The sequence below is a fragment of the Odocoileus virginianus genome, chromosome 26 (assembly GCF_023699985.2).
Source record: "Odocoileus virginianus isolate 20LAN1187 ecotype Illinois chromosome 26, Ovbor_1.2, whole genome shotgun sequence".
In the NCBI taxonomy this organism is placed as follows: Eukaryota; Metazoa; Chordata; class Mammalia; order Artiodactyla; family Cervidae; genus Odocoileus; species Odocoileus virginianus.
Window position 1 is genome coordinate 9,289,505 of NC_069699.1, and position 15,995 is coordinate 9,305,499.

Here is a 15,995-nt window from a genome sequence, read left to right on the forward strand (position 1 = left end):
GGCGATTGCTCTTCTGCAATAATAATCACAGTTCATATTTGAAATCTCATAAAGCTGTGAAGGGAAACTGGGTCTTCTCTTTTGTCCTCTTCTCCCCTCCCCCAAACCCCCAAATCTGGCATCAGGAAAAGGCATCACAGTGGAAAAGCACTGGTTTTGGAGACTAACCCAGTTGCTCTGGGTCCTTGGGACAAGTTACCTAATCTGTCTGAGCTGCTTCTTACCCATCAGCGGTGGGTGAGTTCCTCCCTCTGGGGTTACTCTGAAAACCCAGCTCTGTCATGCCAGGGGGTGTGCCTGGCACATGGTAGCCCTCAACACCATCACCCACCTTGTGGTCACCTTTCCAGAAGGACCCTGCAAGCCTCCCCCCTTCTGTATATCCTCACCCCAAGGAGGAGGCCTGTATGTGAACCTGCTGGAGCCAGAAGTCCTATAGCAGGAGCCCCCGTGACATTTATAGAGATGGTGCTACCCAGGGCCTCTCTCCTGGGCTTGGTTGTCCGTGGATGATGCATGATGCCGTTAGATGGGAAGTAGCTGCTAAATGCAAGCAAACCTCTTCCCAGCTACAGTGCCCTAAACTTGGTTGTCCATTTTTCATGGAATAAGCCCTGCAGAAGCAGCACACGCTCTTGGTGCCCACCCATAACCTCTCAGAGCTCACCTCTACCACGCACCCTGGACAGTTCCCATTCCTAGCACCTATCCTACTGCCTGAGGCTTTGTCTGGCCAGACCTCACTAACTGTGCACATAGGGCACATGCCAGGGAATTAATCACCCACCCCCACCCCCCAGCAGGTCTCAGGAGTCATTGATCAGCTCCCATGGCCTCAATTGGAAGATGAGGGTGGGTACTCCACGCTGCCTCCTGGAGTTCCCTGGTCTGATGGAGCCCAGCTGACCTGGATCATGTGCCCTGCTTTCTGCCTGCCTTCCTGTCTCCCCACTGCTGTCTCCTGGGGTCACCTGCCCCATGCACTACTTGCCCTCACATCTTTATGGGGTGGGGAACACAGCTGAAACCATAGAGTGCCCACTGTGATGCCATACAGGGGCCAGAAACAGAGTTGAAGGTAAAAAGGTGCAGAACAGAGAGCGGTCACTCTCTGGGAGGGGAGAGGTGCATTGCGGGCAGGCTGTGCTGACTGGCATCCCGTCCTCTCTCCTTGCACAGCGGCAACGTGGAGCGCTCAGAGTCCCTTCACAACAACGTCCTCACACTGACGGTGCCACTGATGCACGAGGTGGACACGTCCATCACAGGGTGAGTAGCCAGTGCTGCCTGGAGCGGAACTCTGTGCTTCTCTTGTGTTTGCTTGTATAGCCAGGAGCCGGCAGCCCTGCCACTTCCACTTCTGCCTGCCTTGGAAATGCAGGATGAAGCTTCAGCTGCAGGGACTCATGCCCTCCTCCCTTCCTGCTTTCTCCTCTTTCCCAGCTGCCCACACACTTGGTAGGTTATACAAGAAGTGTGATGACAGGTGTAAGCTGCATAATTCCTTCGAACATTCTGTCCACCTTTACATGCATCTCTCCCCAGCGCCCACTGCTCCAGAGTGCCACAAGGTAGCAGGCAGCTCCATTCCTGGGATTAAGATCTCAACCAAAGGCTGCTGGGCCAGAGGTTACAGCCAATGCGTCCCAGGGAAGGCGGGCCTGCTTTCTGAGTAGCTTCTAGTCAGCTTTGGCTTTGCATGTTCCCGATCCTCCTGGCAGAGCCAGTGGGCAGGGCCAGTCACAGTGGGCACACTGTCTGGCTGAAGTCCACAACCGCTCAGTGCCGCTGGCATTGTTGGAAATAAGGGCTGCAGGCAGCAGGGACCCAACACAACTCTGGGCGGCTTTCAGCTAAAACACAGGCCTGGAAAAATGAGAAGTCAGTTCCTGTTTCCGGCTTCAGAAACAGAGCACGATAGAGGAAAAAGGATTTGCACAATTCGTTTAGATCAAATGAAGACCTCTTGAACCTTTGCCCCACAGGCAAGCTGAACTTTGTAGAGGTTCAAAGTCTCTCATTTTTCAGTATTCAAGTGCTCCTGGGTCCTGGCCTTAGCTGCAAGTAGAAAAGTTAATACGCCGCAGAAGGAGCCATGCCTGCAAAGCTCCACTGCTCTGCTGGGTGTCAGGAATGAGTCTCCGGTGGGCGTTCCTGCCTCTTGGCATTTTTCATCAAGTTCTTTAGACATGAGGCATTGGTGGAATATATTTGCAAATTAACACAGATTTGCCTCTGTTCGTGGCTCTATTTTTAACCGTGTAGTTTATTTACTATCTCCTCAGACACACACAGTGAGAATGTCCATGGACCAAGCCCTGTCCTAGGGGATGAAAGAGAAAACAGGGCTCCCTTGATCCTGTTGTCAGGCCCTGGAGACCTCATTGTGAGGTGTTAACAGCCCCCAACGAAGCCCTCAGTTAAACAAATGAGTCAACCTCTGATCTTTCCAGGAACATAAAACGGCACTCATTTAAATGAACCCACTCTTGACCTGGGTGGCAGCTCACTACATTTCTAAACCAATGCACTTCAGCTGAAAATAGATTAATTGCTATCTATTTAGACTTGGTTCCAAAAATCTTACAATATTGTGTTTAGGCAAGTGAGCAGCTTCTAGAATCTCATCTAGAATCCATTATTTTTCCAGGAATTTAAATGAGCCTGGGGTTTATTGACACTGAGCTGGAATTCTTCATCACATCTTACACAGCCACTGTTTGAAATCTAAAGAAAAAGGCTGCTAGTTTAAGGGCTCAATTTTTAATACCTAATTTCTAGTAATCTTGGTAGTCTGAAAATCTTTATTTTTTAATTTGTTATAGAGTGGGGCTTAGAATGCCAAACATATAATTCATTTATATTGTCATAATCTTTTTCAGTCCACAGAATGTTTTTCAAATGACAAAATAGAACATGTGTAATTTTATAACCCAGTTTAAAAAACTGAAATCAAAGTTACCATGGTCTTCTTCCTCGTTTTAGAAGTGTACTCCTAGTACACTGTATATATAACTTACTGATTTGACCTAAGATGACCAGACATTGCTGGCAATGTCTGCTTGGAAAGCACAAGTCTGGCTGTGTCCAGTTACAAGAGAGAGAAGGAGCAGTTCCAGAGCAAAGCTTTTGATGCGGGACCCTGAGGGGAGCCAGGTTCTAGATCCAATAGAGACAGATGTTTTAGCTCTAGATACAGTAGAGACAGATGTTTGAGCTCTAGATTCAACAGAGACAGATGTTTGAGCTCCTAGGATAGTGGTGACCCTGCATTGGAATGACAGATTTCATGCTTTCCTCTTTCAGAATCATGTCTCCAACCTCCTTTGTGTATGGCGAGTCTGTGGATGCATCCAACTTCATTCAGCTGGATGACCTGGAGTGTCATTTCCAACCTCTCAACGTCACCCTTCAGGTACCCACCCTTGGAGACCTTCTCTATCACTGGGTACCGTGCCTTCTATGAAAAGCAACCAAAGGGCCAGGCTCTTTCTAAGAGAAACTCTTCTCAGCCTGGATGTGTGTGTGTGTGTGTTTGTGTTTTCTGTAACCACACACAGAAATAATCCCTTTGCTTCCTGGTACTCTGCTGTGTAGACCCCTCTGCTTTTCAATATTTGGAGGGAAAACTGCACGATGAATGCGGCCTTCCCCAACAGACCTTTGGACCAGGCACGCATCCCCACCCAAATGGTCCACAGAGGACCCCTTTCAGTTCTCTATCATTCTTCACACTGTGGGCAGGGCAGCCTCGAGGATTTGTCATGTCCTCTTAATCCTGGGGGCTTCCCCAGTGGCGCAGCGGTAAAAAATCCACCTGTGATGCAGAAGACGCAGGGGACATGAGTTCAATCCCTATGTCAGGAAGACCCCCCTGCAGGATGGCATGGCAACCCACTCCAGTACTCTTGCCTGGAGAACCTGTGGACAGAGGAGCCTGGTGGGCTGCCATCCATGCGGTCGCAGAGTCGGACATGACTTAAGTGACTGAGCATACACACGCACAGTTACTCCTGGGCTTCTCCTTGCTTACTTAGCCAGGCACCCACACCTCCCACAAAGGAGCAGCCTTCCAAAGTGGGGTTTTACAGGAGCACGGCAGTGTGAGTGAAGGGAACTCCCCCTGGCGGGGAGACAGGCTGCTCCCCAAAGAGCGGGGCTGGCTCTCCTTATCACATAAGCACTGTGTCCAGCAGGTACACTCAGTATGGACTGTGGACACTGTGAAGGTCATTGTCCTTCTGTAAACCAAGGGTGGAAAAACTTTTTCTGCAAAGGGCCAGAGGGTAAGTATTTAAGCTTTGCAGGCCATCCAGTCTCCACAGCAGCTATACAACTAGGCTCCTGTGGTGCAGAAGTAGCCCAAAACCATGCACAGGACAAAACTGTGGCATTGGACACTGACATTTGAATTTCATATCATTTTCACATGATATAAAATTGCTTCCCTGGTAGCTCAGGTGGTAAAGAATCTGCCTGCAATGCAGGAGACCCTGGTTTGATTCCTGGGTCAGGAAGATCCCCTGGAGAAGAGATAGGCTACCCACTCCAGTATTCTTGGGCTTCTTTGGTGGCACAGTCAAGAATCCGCCTGCAATGCGGGAAACCTGGGTTCAGTCCCTGAGTTGGGAAGATCCCTTGGAGGAGGGCATGGCAACCCACTGCAGTATTATTGGGCTTCCTTGGTTGCTCAGATGGTAAAGAATCTGCCTACAATACAGGAGACCTGGGTTCGATCCCTGGTTCAGGAAGGCCCCCTGGAGGAGGGCATGGCAACCCACTCCGTTCTTGCCTGGAGAATCCCCATGGACAGAGGAGCCTGGTGGGCTACAGTCCATGGGGTCACAAAGAGTCGGACATGACTGGCAACTGAGCACAGCACAGCACACATCATTTTCACATATCGCGACATATTCATCTTCTGTTTTTTCCCCAAACATTTAAAAACATAAAACCACCTTAGCTCACAGGATGTACAAAAGCAGGTGGTGGACCAGATCTGGTGTGTGAGCCATCATTTGCTGATCCATTCTCTAAAAACAGACGCCAAGGCCAGCACTGTTCAACAGGAGGGTCTTTGAACATACAACTAGGGGGACCAAGCATCGTCCAGACATTCTCCTTAATTGACAAATGTGGGAAATGTAGGCCCAAGAGGAGAGGACATGCTGCAGGGTGAAGAGCTGGGAGCGGCTGGGCTGGGGCCAAGATTAGGCAGATGTTACCTGGGACACCCCTGTGTAGCTCAGCAGCTGCCAGGAGCTGGGGCTGAAGTGATGGAGCCAGTGTACCGTAATCCACATCCCACGAATTTCTAGCTCTAGCTCCAGCTCCCAGAGCTCTCTCCTGCCTTCCCTCCGTCCTTCCCTATGGAGAAGATGGTTTCTCGGTCTGGCATTCACTGCTATGGCCAAATAATTATTATTTTCTTTCCCTGTGGCCTCTCCTAGGTGGACCAAGGGGATGACAAATAATGACAGGGTGAGGGTCCAGAGAGAGACAGTAACATATTTGTGGTCTCTTGCAAACAATGGTCTCCCTCTCGCCAAAGCTCTCTGCCAGGCAAGAGACCTCCAAAGTCATGATGGATAACACATCCCAGCTCAGAGAGGAGGCGCCTCCCAGCCAGCTAAGCCCCTGCTGTCACACCCTATGCTTGATTTACAAGGGAAAAGGGGAAGATGGGGTCACCCTTGCTTTCAAGACCTTTAGAGTGATTGCTGGGAATAGGACCTCTGTGGTTTCGAATTCCTTCTCACAGTTAGTTTCTTTTTCTCCATTGCTTTTTGCAGTTGGACAGAAAACAGATAAAGGCCAGATGAAGTTATTTCATTTTACTTATGTGTGTGTGCTCAGTCATGTCCAACTCTTTGCGACTGTATTGATTGGAACCCGGTGACCCTATGGACTGGAACCCCCTCGGCTCCCCTGTCCATGGGATTTTCCAGGCGAGAATACTGGAGTAGGTTACCATTTTCTCCACCAGGGTATCTTCCCAACCCCAAGGATTGAATCCCCATCTCCTGTGTCTCCTGCATTGCAGGTACAATCATTACCACTTGAGCCATCAGGGAAGCCACTTTAGTTTCAATTGTTTACATATAGTTTTGGAGGTGTCTTACAATAAAAGATACAGTTAGGTAAATTACTTAGAAAGGTTCAAATGACATACATCATGTAATGAAGAGGGTATCTGCAGAAATTAACACAACATTGTAAATAATATACTTCAATAAGATAAAATTTTTATTATTTTTTATTATAGTTGCTTTACAATGTTCTATTTGTTTTTACTGTACAACAAAGTGAATCAGCTATATGTATACATATATCCCCTCTTCTTTGGATTTCCTTCTCATTTAGGTCACCACAGAGCATTCAGTAGAGTTCCCTGTGCTATACAGTTGGTTTTTATTAGCTATTTTTTTTATGCATAGCATCAATAGTGTATATATGTCAATCCCAATCTCCCAGTTCCTCCCACCTCCCCAACCCCCTGCCTTTTCCCCCTTGGTATCCATACATTTTCTCTCTATGTCTGTGTGTCTACTTCTGCTTTGCAAATAAGATCATCCATATCATTTTTCTAGATCCCATGTATATATATATATATACACATGTATATATATATATGCACTTTAATATTTGATATTTGTTTCTCTGTTTCTGACTTACTTCATTCTGTATGACAGTCTCTAGGTCCATCCATGTCTCTACAAATAGTGTTGATAGGAGAAGGCAGAAAGGAACAGAAGTTATATGAAAAGATATTAAAAAAATATACAAAATGTTCTCTTCTTCCTCTTGAAAAGAAAGAAATCTGAGAGCCTGTGGTTACATCATGTTTCTCTCTCTTTGACAGAGAGCTTAAAGTTTCATATTGAGACAAAGAGCTTTCTTCTGACCTGACACAGGATACAGGCTAGGGAATCAGGGCCCCGGGAGTGAGTGACTAGCATGACCCTGAGGTTCTCCTCCTGATTATCAGTTGCCTGAGGAAGTACGTAGCTTTCTGTTCAGGATTAAGGAACTTGGCTGGCTCTGAAAGATGGATGGTGTGTGTCACTGATGGAAAGGAAATCTTCTTAGGTTAGAAAAGCTGACAGTTTCCTTACAACTCTCTGACAACTTGTTTTCTGGTATAATCATCATGATTCTGACCATCCTGCCGGAAAGCCACTGACCAGTTTGATGGTGATAGTGATCCAGAAAAAGGTGGAGATAGTAGAGGAGAATAGGGTCAGGAAAATGGATAGAAAGTGTTAGTCGTTCAGTTGTGTCCAACTCTTCGCGACCACATGGACTGTAGCCTCTTTCTGTGGAATTCTCCAGGCAAGAATACTGGAGTGGGTTGCCATTCCCTTCTCTAGGAGATCGTCCCAACCCAGGGATCAAAGCCATTTCTCCTTCATTGCAGGCAGATTCTTTACTGTCTGAACCATCAGGGAAGCATTATTCTGGCAAATCTCTCCTGAAAAAAGGCACGAGACTTTCCATATAAAGAGATTTTTTTTCTGGGTCTTTTCAAAGCTAATATTCAACAAGCTATGTCATTGTTTAAAGATTCAGCTGCAAGTGCTGATGGGAGAAAGGCAGAGACGCTGGTTTTAGAATTGGTTTCACAGTTTCATCAGAGTTTTTTTCTTCACAGACATAAAAATTTATTGACCATCAATAGTTTTTTTTTTTTAAATCAAATCAATAATTTCCCTCATTTGAAAAATAATGGTGAAAAATAATGCAGATGTTACACAGGAACGTTTGCAGAGATCAAACACTAAGACATTTGTTAAAAGTATGGTAATATAAACTCTCCATCTGTCTGGTTCTGGTGGATGAACTAATGCAAAACAAAATCAACTTCTTTTTCCTCACTCATACTTTAATTGGGATTTCCCAGACAGGTCAATAGGTTTTTCCCTTCAATGCTGTACTCTCACGTTTCACTTCAAATTAGCGATTTCCATTGTGGTTGGATAGTCCTTCCTTTTCTTGTGCCTTAGGGTTGTCGTTATGGGTGAATTGTGTTCTTTTTGAATCAAGAGTTGGCAGCAACTACTCATCCACTCGATGGCTTTTTGTGTCTGTTCTCTGAAGCAAAACCCACTATTGAAAAGAAAAAAAAGAAAACCCAAAAAACAAAGACAAGTTTTCTAGGGAAGAGCTGGATGGAGCTAGAGCCTTATATATTCTGCCAAGTGGGAAGATCTGCTGACTTGTCAAACACACTGCTGGGCTCTGCCCTGCTCACCTCAGGTTCGGAGATGCCCTGAAACCTCTCTCTAGTCCCCAGGCCACTCCTCTCTTTTGCCCCTACCCATCTTTTTAAAAATAAACTAACATCTCTATCGAGTTACCACTTATATACCTTAGAGTTCACTTGTTTAAAGTGTACAATGCAATGACTTTCCCCACAATTCTGTGTTCATACAGAATTGTGCAACTTTCACCATAATCTAATTTTAGAACCTTTTTTTCACCCTCAAAAAGAAACTCCATACCCATTAGCAGTCATTCTTTATATTAGTCTTCTATTGCTGCTGTAACAAATTACTACAGACTTTGTGCCAAATTTATGTTATCTTACAGTTTTGCAGACATAAGTCTGCAAGGGTTTCACTGGTCTATAAAAGCAAGGTATCAACAGGGCTGTGTTCCTTTCTGGGGAATAATCTGTTTCTTTCTTCTGTGATGATTCTCCTCCTTACGGAGGCTGCTGCATTCTTTGATCCATGGCCCCCTTCATCTTCGAAGCCAGCAATGACTGGTTGCATCTTTTTGACAGTACATTTCCCTGATTCTGACTCTGTCTCCCACTTCTCTATATAAGGACCCTTGTCATTACATTGCATCCACCTGGATAATCCAAGATCATCTCTTGATTTTAAAGTCAGCTTCTTGGCAACCTGAAATCCCCCTGGCCATGTAATATAACATACAATTTCCACGGATTAGGACAGGGACATCTTTGGGAAGCCACTCTTCCTCCTGCCACACTCCTCATTCCTCCTACGCCCCAGCCCTAGCAACCACTAATCTACTGTCTGTCTTTATACACCTGCCCATCTTTTTTACTCTTCTTCATCTTCTACTTCCTTGAGCTTCATGTCAGTCTCTGTTCTATCTCCTTTCTCTCATGCGTCTTTTAGTGGCTGCCACCTTTTCTCTCAGTTCTCAAGAGATGGGCTGCTGGAGACAAAAAATGGGGAGGACTATGTGGGGGATGAAAGCAGTAAAGATTATAGGACCAAATACTGGGACAGAAAAGATGTGCACAGATGTCATCCAACAGTATTAGCAAGTGGTAAGATGAAAGTTATGGAGAAACCAAATCAGCTAGATCGTGTTGTGAAAAAGAGCTCTTTCTCTAAGTTAGATCATTTGGTTTGGGGATAACCCACTTTGAGAGTCTCAGTTACCTCCAACTATGAAAGGAATGGACTTGGACCAGGTCAGTGGTTCTCAAAGTATGTTTTATGGGCCAGCAATATCAGCGTCTCCTGATAACTTTAAAAAAAAAAAAAAACCCAATATTTATTTGGCTGTAAATGGTCTCAGTTGTGGCAGGCTCTTCGACCTTCACTATGGCAGGCAAACTCTTAGTTGCTGCATGCGGGATCCAGTTCCCTGACCAGGGATTGAACCCTGAGAACTTTAGAAAGGCAAGTCCAGGACTTCCCTGGCCATCCAGTGGTTAGGAATCTGAGCTTCCAGCTGCCAGGGGCCCAGGTTTGATCCCTGATTGGGGAACTTAGATCCCACATGCCATGTGGCATGGCCAAAATAAAAAAGATATTCAAACCCTTCAGCCCCCACCCCGCCCTAACCAGACCTACCACTGCAGAAACTCTGGATGTGACCTTGCTCCAGTCTAGGTTTTAAGAAGACCAGTTAATTATTCTAATATGTGTTAAAAATTTGAGAACTACTAATCTAGATTATTTCTAAATTCCCACCTGTGTAACAGTCTATGAGTAAATTTCCAGGTCAAAATAAGTATACTTGTTAGCAGCAGAAGATAAGAAAATGCTAATGGGGGCAATAAGGTAACTTGAAAGTTTGTGGGTTTTTAATGCACATTAGAAAGATTTCTATGTCATTGAAATCTCCCATAATTTGGTATTTCACTTCAAGTCTTGACCTTCTAGATCCTAAACCCAAGTATCTCTGTGTATCATTTCAAAGGATTTTAGAATATATAATGTAGACATGAAATGAAGCTCTCTATTTCTATTAAAACATGCCGTGTGTGTCTCACACCCACAGGTCTATAACACTGGGCCAAGCACCCTTCCTGGATCATCTGTCAGCATCTCCTTCCCCAATCGACTGTCACCTGGTGGAGCAGAGATGTTTCACGTGCAGGAGATGGTGGTGAGTTCTCATTTGTTTTCATGCTTGCTTTGAGACTTGAGCCAGCCCATTCACATTTTGTGTTCCACCCAAGAGCCCAGAAAGGTTAACTCATTCTAACCTATGGAAACATACCTGGAAAAGCTGGGAAACCTGCAATTTCTGAACTTCAACATTGAGACGGTTTGGTTCATACCATGAGAAAACCTCTTTGGGAATGGCCAAGGGATATTTATGAACCTGACTTCTGGGATGGACTTTGCCAGCTCCTGGAGCCTCCATAGTTGTTTTCAGTCTTGTATGTATGTGAATGTGTGTTTCTAAGGGGAAGATTCACCAGCACTCATAAAGATTCTCATAGGGCCACTGATGCCTGGAGGGTGAAGGATTCATACATAAGACATAAATGTAGGTGGAAACTCAAGTTCATATGCAGAATATGCTATTCTGCTTGATCCCAAGTCAACTGTAGATGATTTTTGTCTCAACAATGATCATTCCTCCCAACTCCTTGGCTTCTAGGACATCACATTTGCTTCTCACTGGCTTTCTCCTCATCTTCCCAGTTCCTCCAGGGCCCAAGGGCCTTTTTTTTTCCTACACTCAGTCTCATAAATCTCCCCAAGACTCATGGTTTTATATTCAGTCTGTACTGATGACATTAGTTGTTTTTCTCCAGCCCATGTATCTCCCACAAATCCCAGACTTTGATAGTTAGCTACCTTCAGGCCATCCCTACCTGGATGCCTAACAGGAATCTGTCTTAACCAAAACTGAACTCTCAGTGGTACCCCTCCAAACCTGCTTCCCTCCATGACCTTCTGCATCTCAGCAAATGGCTGTTCAATCCTTCCAGTGGCATGGGTCACCCTTAACACCTTTTCCCACACTTCACATCTAAGCCATCAGTAAACCTGATGTTTCTACCTTCCCCCCAAATCAGAATGTTACAATTTTTGACCCTTCTACCATCAGCACCCTGGTCCAAGACACTGTCATCTGTCATCTGGTTTATTACGGTGGCCTCTTCACTTAGGTCACTTCTCCCGTCCTACCCCCCTGCTGTCTGCTTCTGCCCCAGCAGCAGAGCTGGGCTTCCAAAATGTAAGTCAGGTCATGTCACTCCTCTGCTCAAAACCCTCCGATAGCTCACCTGTGCCCCGAATTCTTCCAGCACCTCAGCCAGCTTCACAGCCTGTCTCTTGCCCCTCTCTCACCTCTCCCCCTCTTTCTCCTCTCTCTATCCCAGTCTTCCTGCCTCCATGCTGGTCCTAGAGCATAGAAGACACTCTCCCACCTCCTGAATTTTGTGTCGTTCTTCCGCTACCCAGCACACCCTTCCCCAGAGAGTCACATGACCTCTGCCCTCACCTCCTTCTTGTATTTGCTCAAATATCATATCCTCAGAGAGGCCCTCCCTGACCAACCTGTGTCCCAGAACCTCTCATCCACCCTTCCACCATCACCCTCATCACCAGCTGGCACACCATCTATTTCCATATTTGACCAGTTTATCTTTCTCCTGGCCCCCACAGTATAAGGACAGAACTTTTATCTGCTCGCTACCCTTATCTCTAGGGACTCCGATACACAATACTTAGAGTATAATATGTGTTCAGTAAATATTTGATATTCATGGACTGAAAAAAGGTTCATGCTATAAAACATCATTTACTCTTTCCACATGAATTCAGGAAAAGTTTCATGCTGATAAAAAATCACCTCAGTGCTCCTAAGAGTCCAGAGCGGCTGGACGAGAGGGTGACCGCTCGTGGGAAGGAGGGTGCGTGATGCTCAGGAGAGTCACTGCCCAAGGAGACGGCATGTGGTCCACATTGAGGGCGTTGCTGAATCATTGCTCTTACATGGGGATGTGAGGGACAGCCAGCCAGACAGATGGATGGTCTCTCCATGGATAGCTTGAAAATGGGGGCAGCAAGGCCCGTGGCTTGTGATACATCTGAGCCCACAGGAGGCTCCAAAAGCATGATGTGATACAGATGATGGTTTCCTGCATTGCCGTCCTCTTGGATCACGCGGGCTGAAACCCTGGACCACAGGAAATGTTGAATGCGGAATAGGTGCCCCTCCTGGCTTGCCTGCTCAGCCATCACCACCCCTCACCGTTTTCCACTCCTGCTCCACGAAGTGCGCATGCCTTGGAGCACTGCTGGAACAGTGGAAGAAGAGCCCCCAGTGTCTTGCACCTACTGCAACCGCGGTTTGAACTTAGCATGAGGTTCCCATTGCCCACATGCTCCCATCTGCTCCCTGACATACTGTTTACCTCACCAGCCACTCCACCTTTTCCCCATGTCTGGGGAGCATGTGCTGTGAGCTGTTCACAGGAACATCAGTAAAGTGGTAGAGAAGATTGCTCCTTCGTGGGCAAAATTATTTATTGACAGAAACAGGAGATGTAATTCACTGTGATTCTGAAAGTGTCTCAGAACCAAGTACACACCCTTTTCTCTCTTTTTTTTTTTAAAGAATTTTCCCTCTTTTGAATTTATTTATTCATTATGTTTGTCTGTACTGGGTCTTCATTGCTGCACGGGCTTTTCTTTGGTTGTGGTGAATGGAGGCTACTCTGGGACTGCGATGCACAGGCTGCTCATTGTGGTGACTTCTCTTGTTGCAGAGCATGGACTCTAGGGCACGGGCTTCCGTACCTGTGACCCCAGGCTCTAGAGCACAGGCTCAGTAGATGTGGCACTTGGGTTTAGCTGCTCCACGGCATGTGGAATCTTCCTGGATCAGAGATTGAACCCTTATCTCCTGTATTGGCAGGCAGATTCTTTACCACTGAGCCACCAGGGAAGCCCCATTTTTCTCTTCACTAATCATCTGACCAAGCAAGAGCTACTCCAATTTGGAACGCATTTATAAATAGCTGGCTTGGCAGAAAGGCATTAGAAGTGGTTTTTCTGAAGATTTGTAGAACTGCCTGACCGATCATCCCGCTGAATGAGCTCTCAAAAAACCCAAGTCCTATGAGCTCCCTGCATTCCATTCTCTGAGTTCTCAGAAGTAGACCCTTTCAATTTTCAAAACCGTACTGAGAATTTTCAAAAGTATGTAACAGAATTCTCAAGGACAGCCAAGCCATTGGTTGGATACATCGGCCTGTGTTCAGAGGCCCACGGTGTCTGTGTGGTGTGGAAAATCAGGCTTGCCTGCAGATCTCACTAAGCAAGTAGTGAAGCACTGTGTTCGCATGGATAGTCGTTACTGGAGACCAGTGTGATGATGAGAGTAGAAAATTAAAAGCTGGTGCATGATGGATGCAGTGATGAGGCAGGAGTCCCGGGTACTGTTTCAGAGGCCATCGGGCAGCAGATTTTCTGCTATAAAGCCTAAAGGGCCGAGAACAAGGGCGTCCTGCAGCTCAGCCAGCTTCCCAGCCTTGGCCCCGCCCATGCTCAGCAGAGCCCAGAGTGAGCCCACTGGAGTAGGTGCAGTTTCACAGCTTATGACGCCCTCCACTCTGGCCCTGCAGGACTTCGGATAGAACCGGCTTCTCATTCTAGGAATTTGGGTGGCTTGGTACAGGTCAGACTCACTCCTGTTAGGAGAAACCAGTTTCTCCTAATGTTCTCCAAGAAGTACCCCTCCAGACCCCACCCTCAGCCACCAGCATTCCCTAGCCTTGGACAGGCCTCCAGGCAGCCAGGAGCCAGTTACCTCTTCAGCCAACTGAAGCCCAGGGACAGACAGCTGGCATTGAGGGAGGGTGTATCTGCCAAACCTCCCCACACTGCAGGGGACCCTCAGATTGTTTCTCTCCCTTCAGCAGCACCCTTGGTATCCATCTTCCTGCTGAGGGTGGGCATGCTGGCTGACCCCACAGGCCTGGGCTATCACCCCACCTATGGCCCTGTCTGGGACACAGTTTTCTTTTTTCAAAATTGTACTTATTTATTTTATTTTGGGCTGTGCTGCGTCTTTGTTGCTGCATTCACTTTTCTCTAGTTGTGGTGAGCAGGGGCTACTCTTCCTTGTGGTGCATGGGCGTCTCATTTCAGTGGCTTCTCTTGTTTGCAGACATGGGCTCTAGGGTGCAGGGCTTCAGTATCTGTGGCTCCTGGGCTCTAGAGCATGGGCTCAGTAGTTGTGATGCTCAGGCTTCGTTGCTCCATGGCATGTGGGATCTTCCCGGATCCGGGATCGAACCCTTGTCTCCTTCTTTGGTGGGTAGATTCTTTACCAGCCTGGGACACAGTTTTCTAACTGTTGGTTCAGAATTCATTTAGAAGTGTCTAGGCTTTCTAGATAGGACAGACCTGCCTCTAGATTTCACTACAGAGTCTTTTGTTCTCCCAAAGGATTCTTGAGGTCCAGCTGCCTGTGAATGGAGAATGGCTTTTGGAGAATGCTTGTTTGGGAAAGATTTGTATAAAGATCCCAGTGAAGTGGGATCCCTTCATACACCCACCCAAGCCATGGTTCCTCCACCCTGCTTGCATTTTATTTAGAAACTGCCTTGGTGGTGGTCTGAGGAATGACTTGGCATTTCCACTGCCTCCACCCACTGGGGTTGTGCCAAGTCCTGTGGGGATCCTGACTCCCCACACCACAGCCAAAACACAGGCAGGGCAGTGTGACCATGGAGACCATCAGAAGTCCAAGTGGGAAGGACCATGAAAATAATAGAGTGAGAAAGGGGAAGAAGGACAGTCCATCTAAACTAAAAATCATGGCAAGTGCTGAATCATTCTTGATGTATCCTGCAAACACTGGCAAAGAAAGCACCCATGATGTGCCAGGCTCTGATAAGAGGAATAGATCACACAACACAGGTGGAAATGCAGTCCAGCAGGAGACAGATACGTGAAATACAGTTGCAGCGCCATGTAGCAAATGTAGTCATGGAGGCATGGCCAGACCCAGGAATGTCCAGAGTTTCAGAGCCCGTCATGGAGAGGGGGCGGGACACGCTTCAGAAGGCAGGCTTTTGGAGTCAGGGCTGAGGGGATGTGTAGGTGTTCACCAGGAGAGCATGTGGGGACAAGAACACTACAGACCGAGGGAGTGGTCAGTGTGTGAAGGAGTGCAGTGGGGGTGGACCCGGTTCTCCATTCTCTCTGCCCACCTCTTCTGTGCACGTGTGCTAGGTCGCTTCAGTCGTGCCCAGCTCTTTGAAACGCTATGGACCTCAGCCCACCAGACTCCTCTGTCCATGGGACTCTCCAGGCAAGAACAATGGAGTGGGTTGCTGTGCCCTCCTGCAGGGGATCTTCCTGACTCGGGGACCGAACTTGAGTCTCTTATGGCTCCTGCACTGGTAGGCAGGCTCTTTATTGCTAGCGCCACCTGAGAAGCCCACACACCTCTTATACGTACACCCGAAGGTTACCACTCGCTACGTCTTCTTGGGGCATACGGCAGATGGCCGTCTTGGCACTGTGACAGTGAGTGCTAAACCCTGTCATTTCCTGTGACAGCTGGCGAGGTTCTAAGGTGCATCACTCCTTCTAGGGTGCATCGTTGTGTGTGTGCTCGTGTGCCCACACCTTCGTTTCTCTGGCCTAGGGTTGGGGAAGGCCAGGCCCCCTGCCACTAGAGGTTGTCTAACCACACGCTGTGGATATTGCCCACAAATGACTGGGCTGCTGCAGGGGGCAGTGGTTTCTGTGGGCCCA

General features: G+C 47.2%; 1 protein-coding gene across 4 annotated transcripts in view; it reads left to right on the top strand.

Moving 5' to 3' along the window:
* ITGA9 (integrin subunit alpha 9) overlaps window positions 1-15,995 on the top strand; it is a 356,853-nt gene that overhangs the window by 278,531 nt on the left and 62,327 nt on the right. For all 4 annotated transcript variants that reach the window (XR_011483592.1, XM_070455419.1, XM_070455417.1 and 1 more), the window contains exons 21-23: window positions 1,180-1,269; window positions 3,307-3,415; window positions 10,267-10,374. Coding sequence is in view for 3 of the 4 variants with exons in the window: in XM_070455419.1 (XP_070311520.1) it covers window positions 1,180-1,269; window positions 3,307-3,415; window positions 10,267-10,374 (307 nt within the window). In the remaining variant the exon portion in view is untranslated. The remainder of the gene's footprint in view (window positions 1-1,179; window positions 1,270-3,306; window positions 3,416-10,266; window positions 10,375-15,995) is intronic.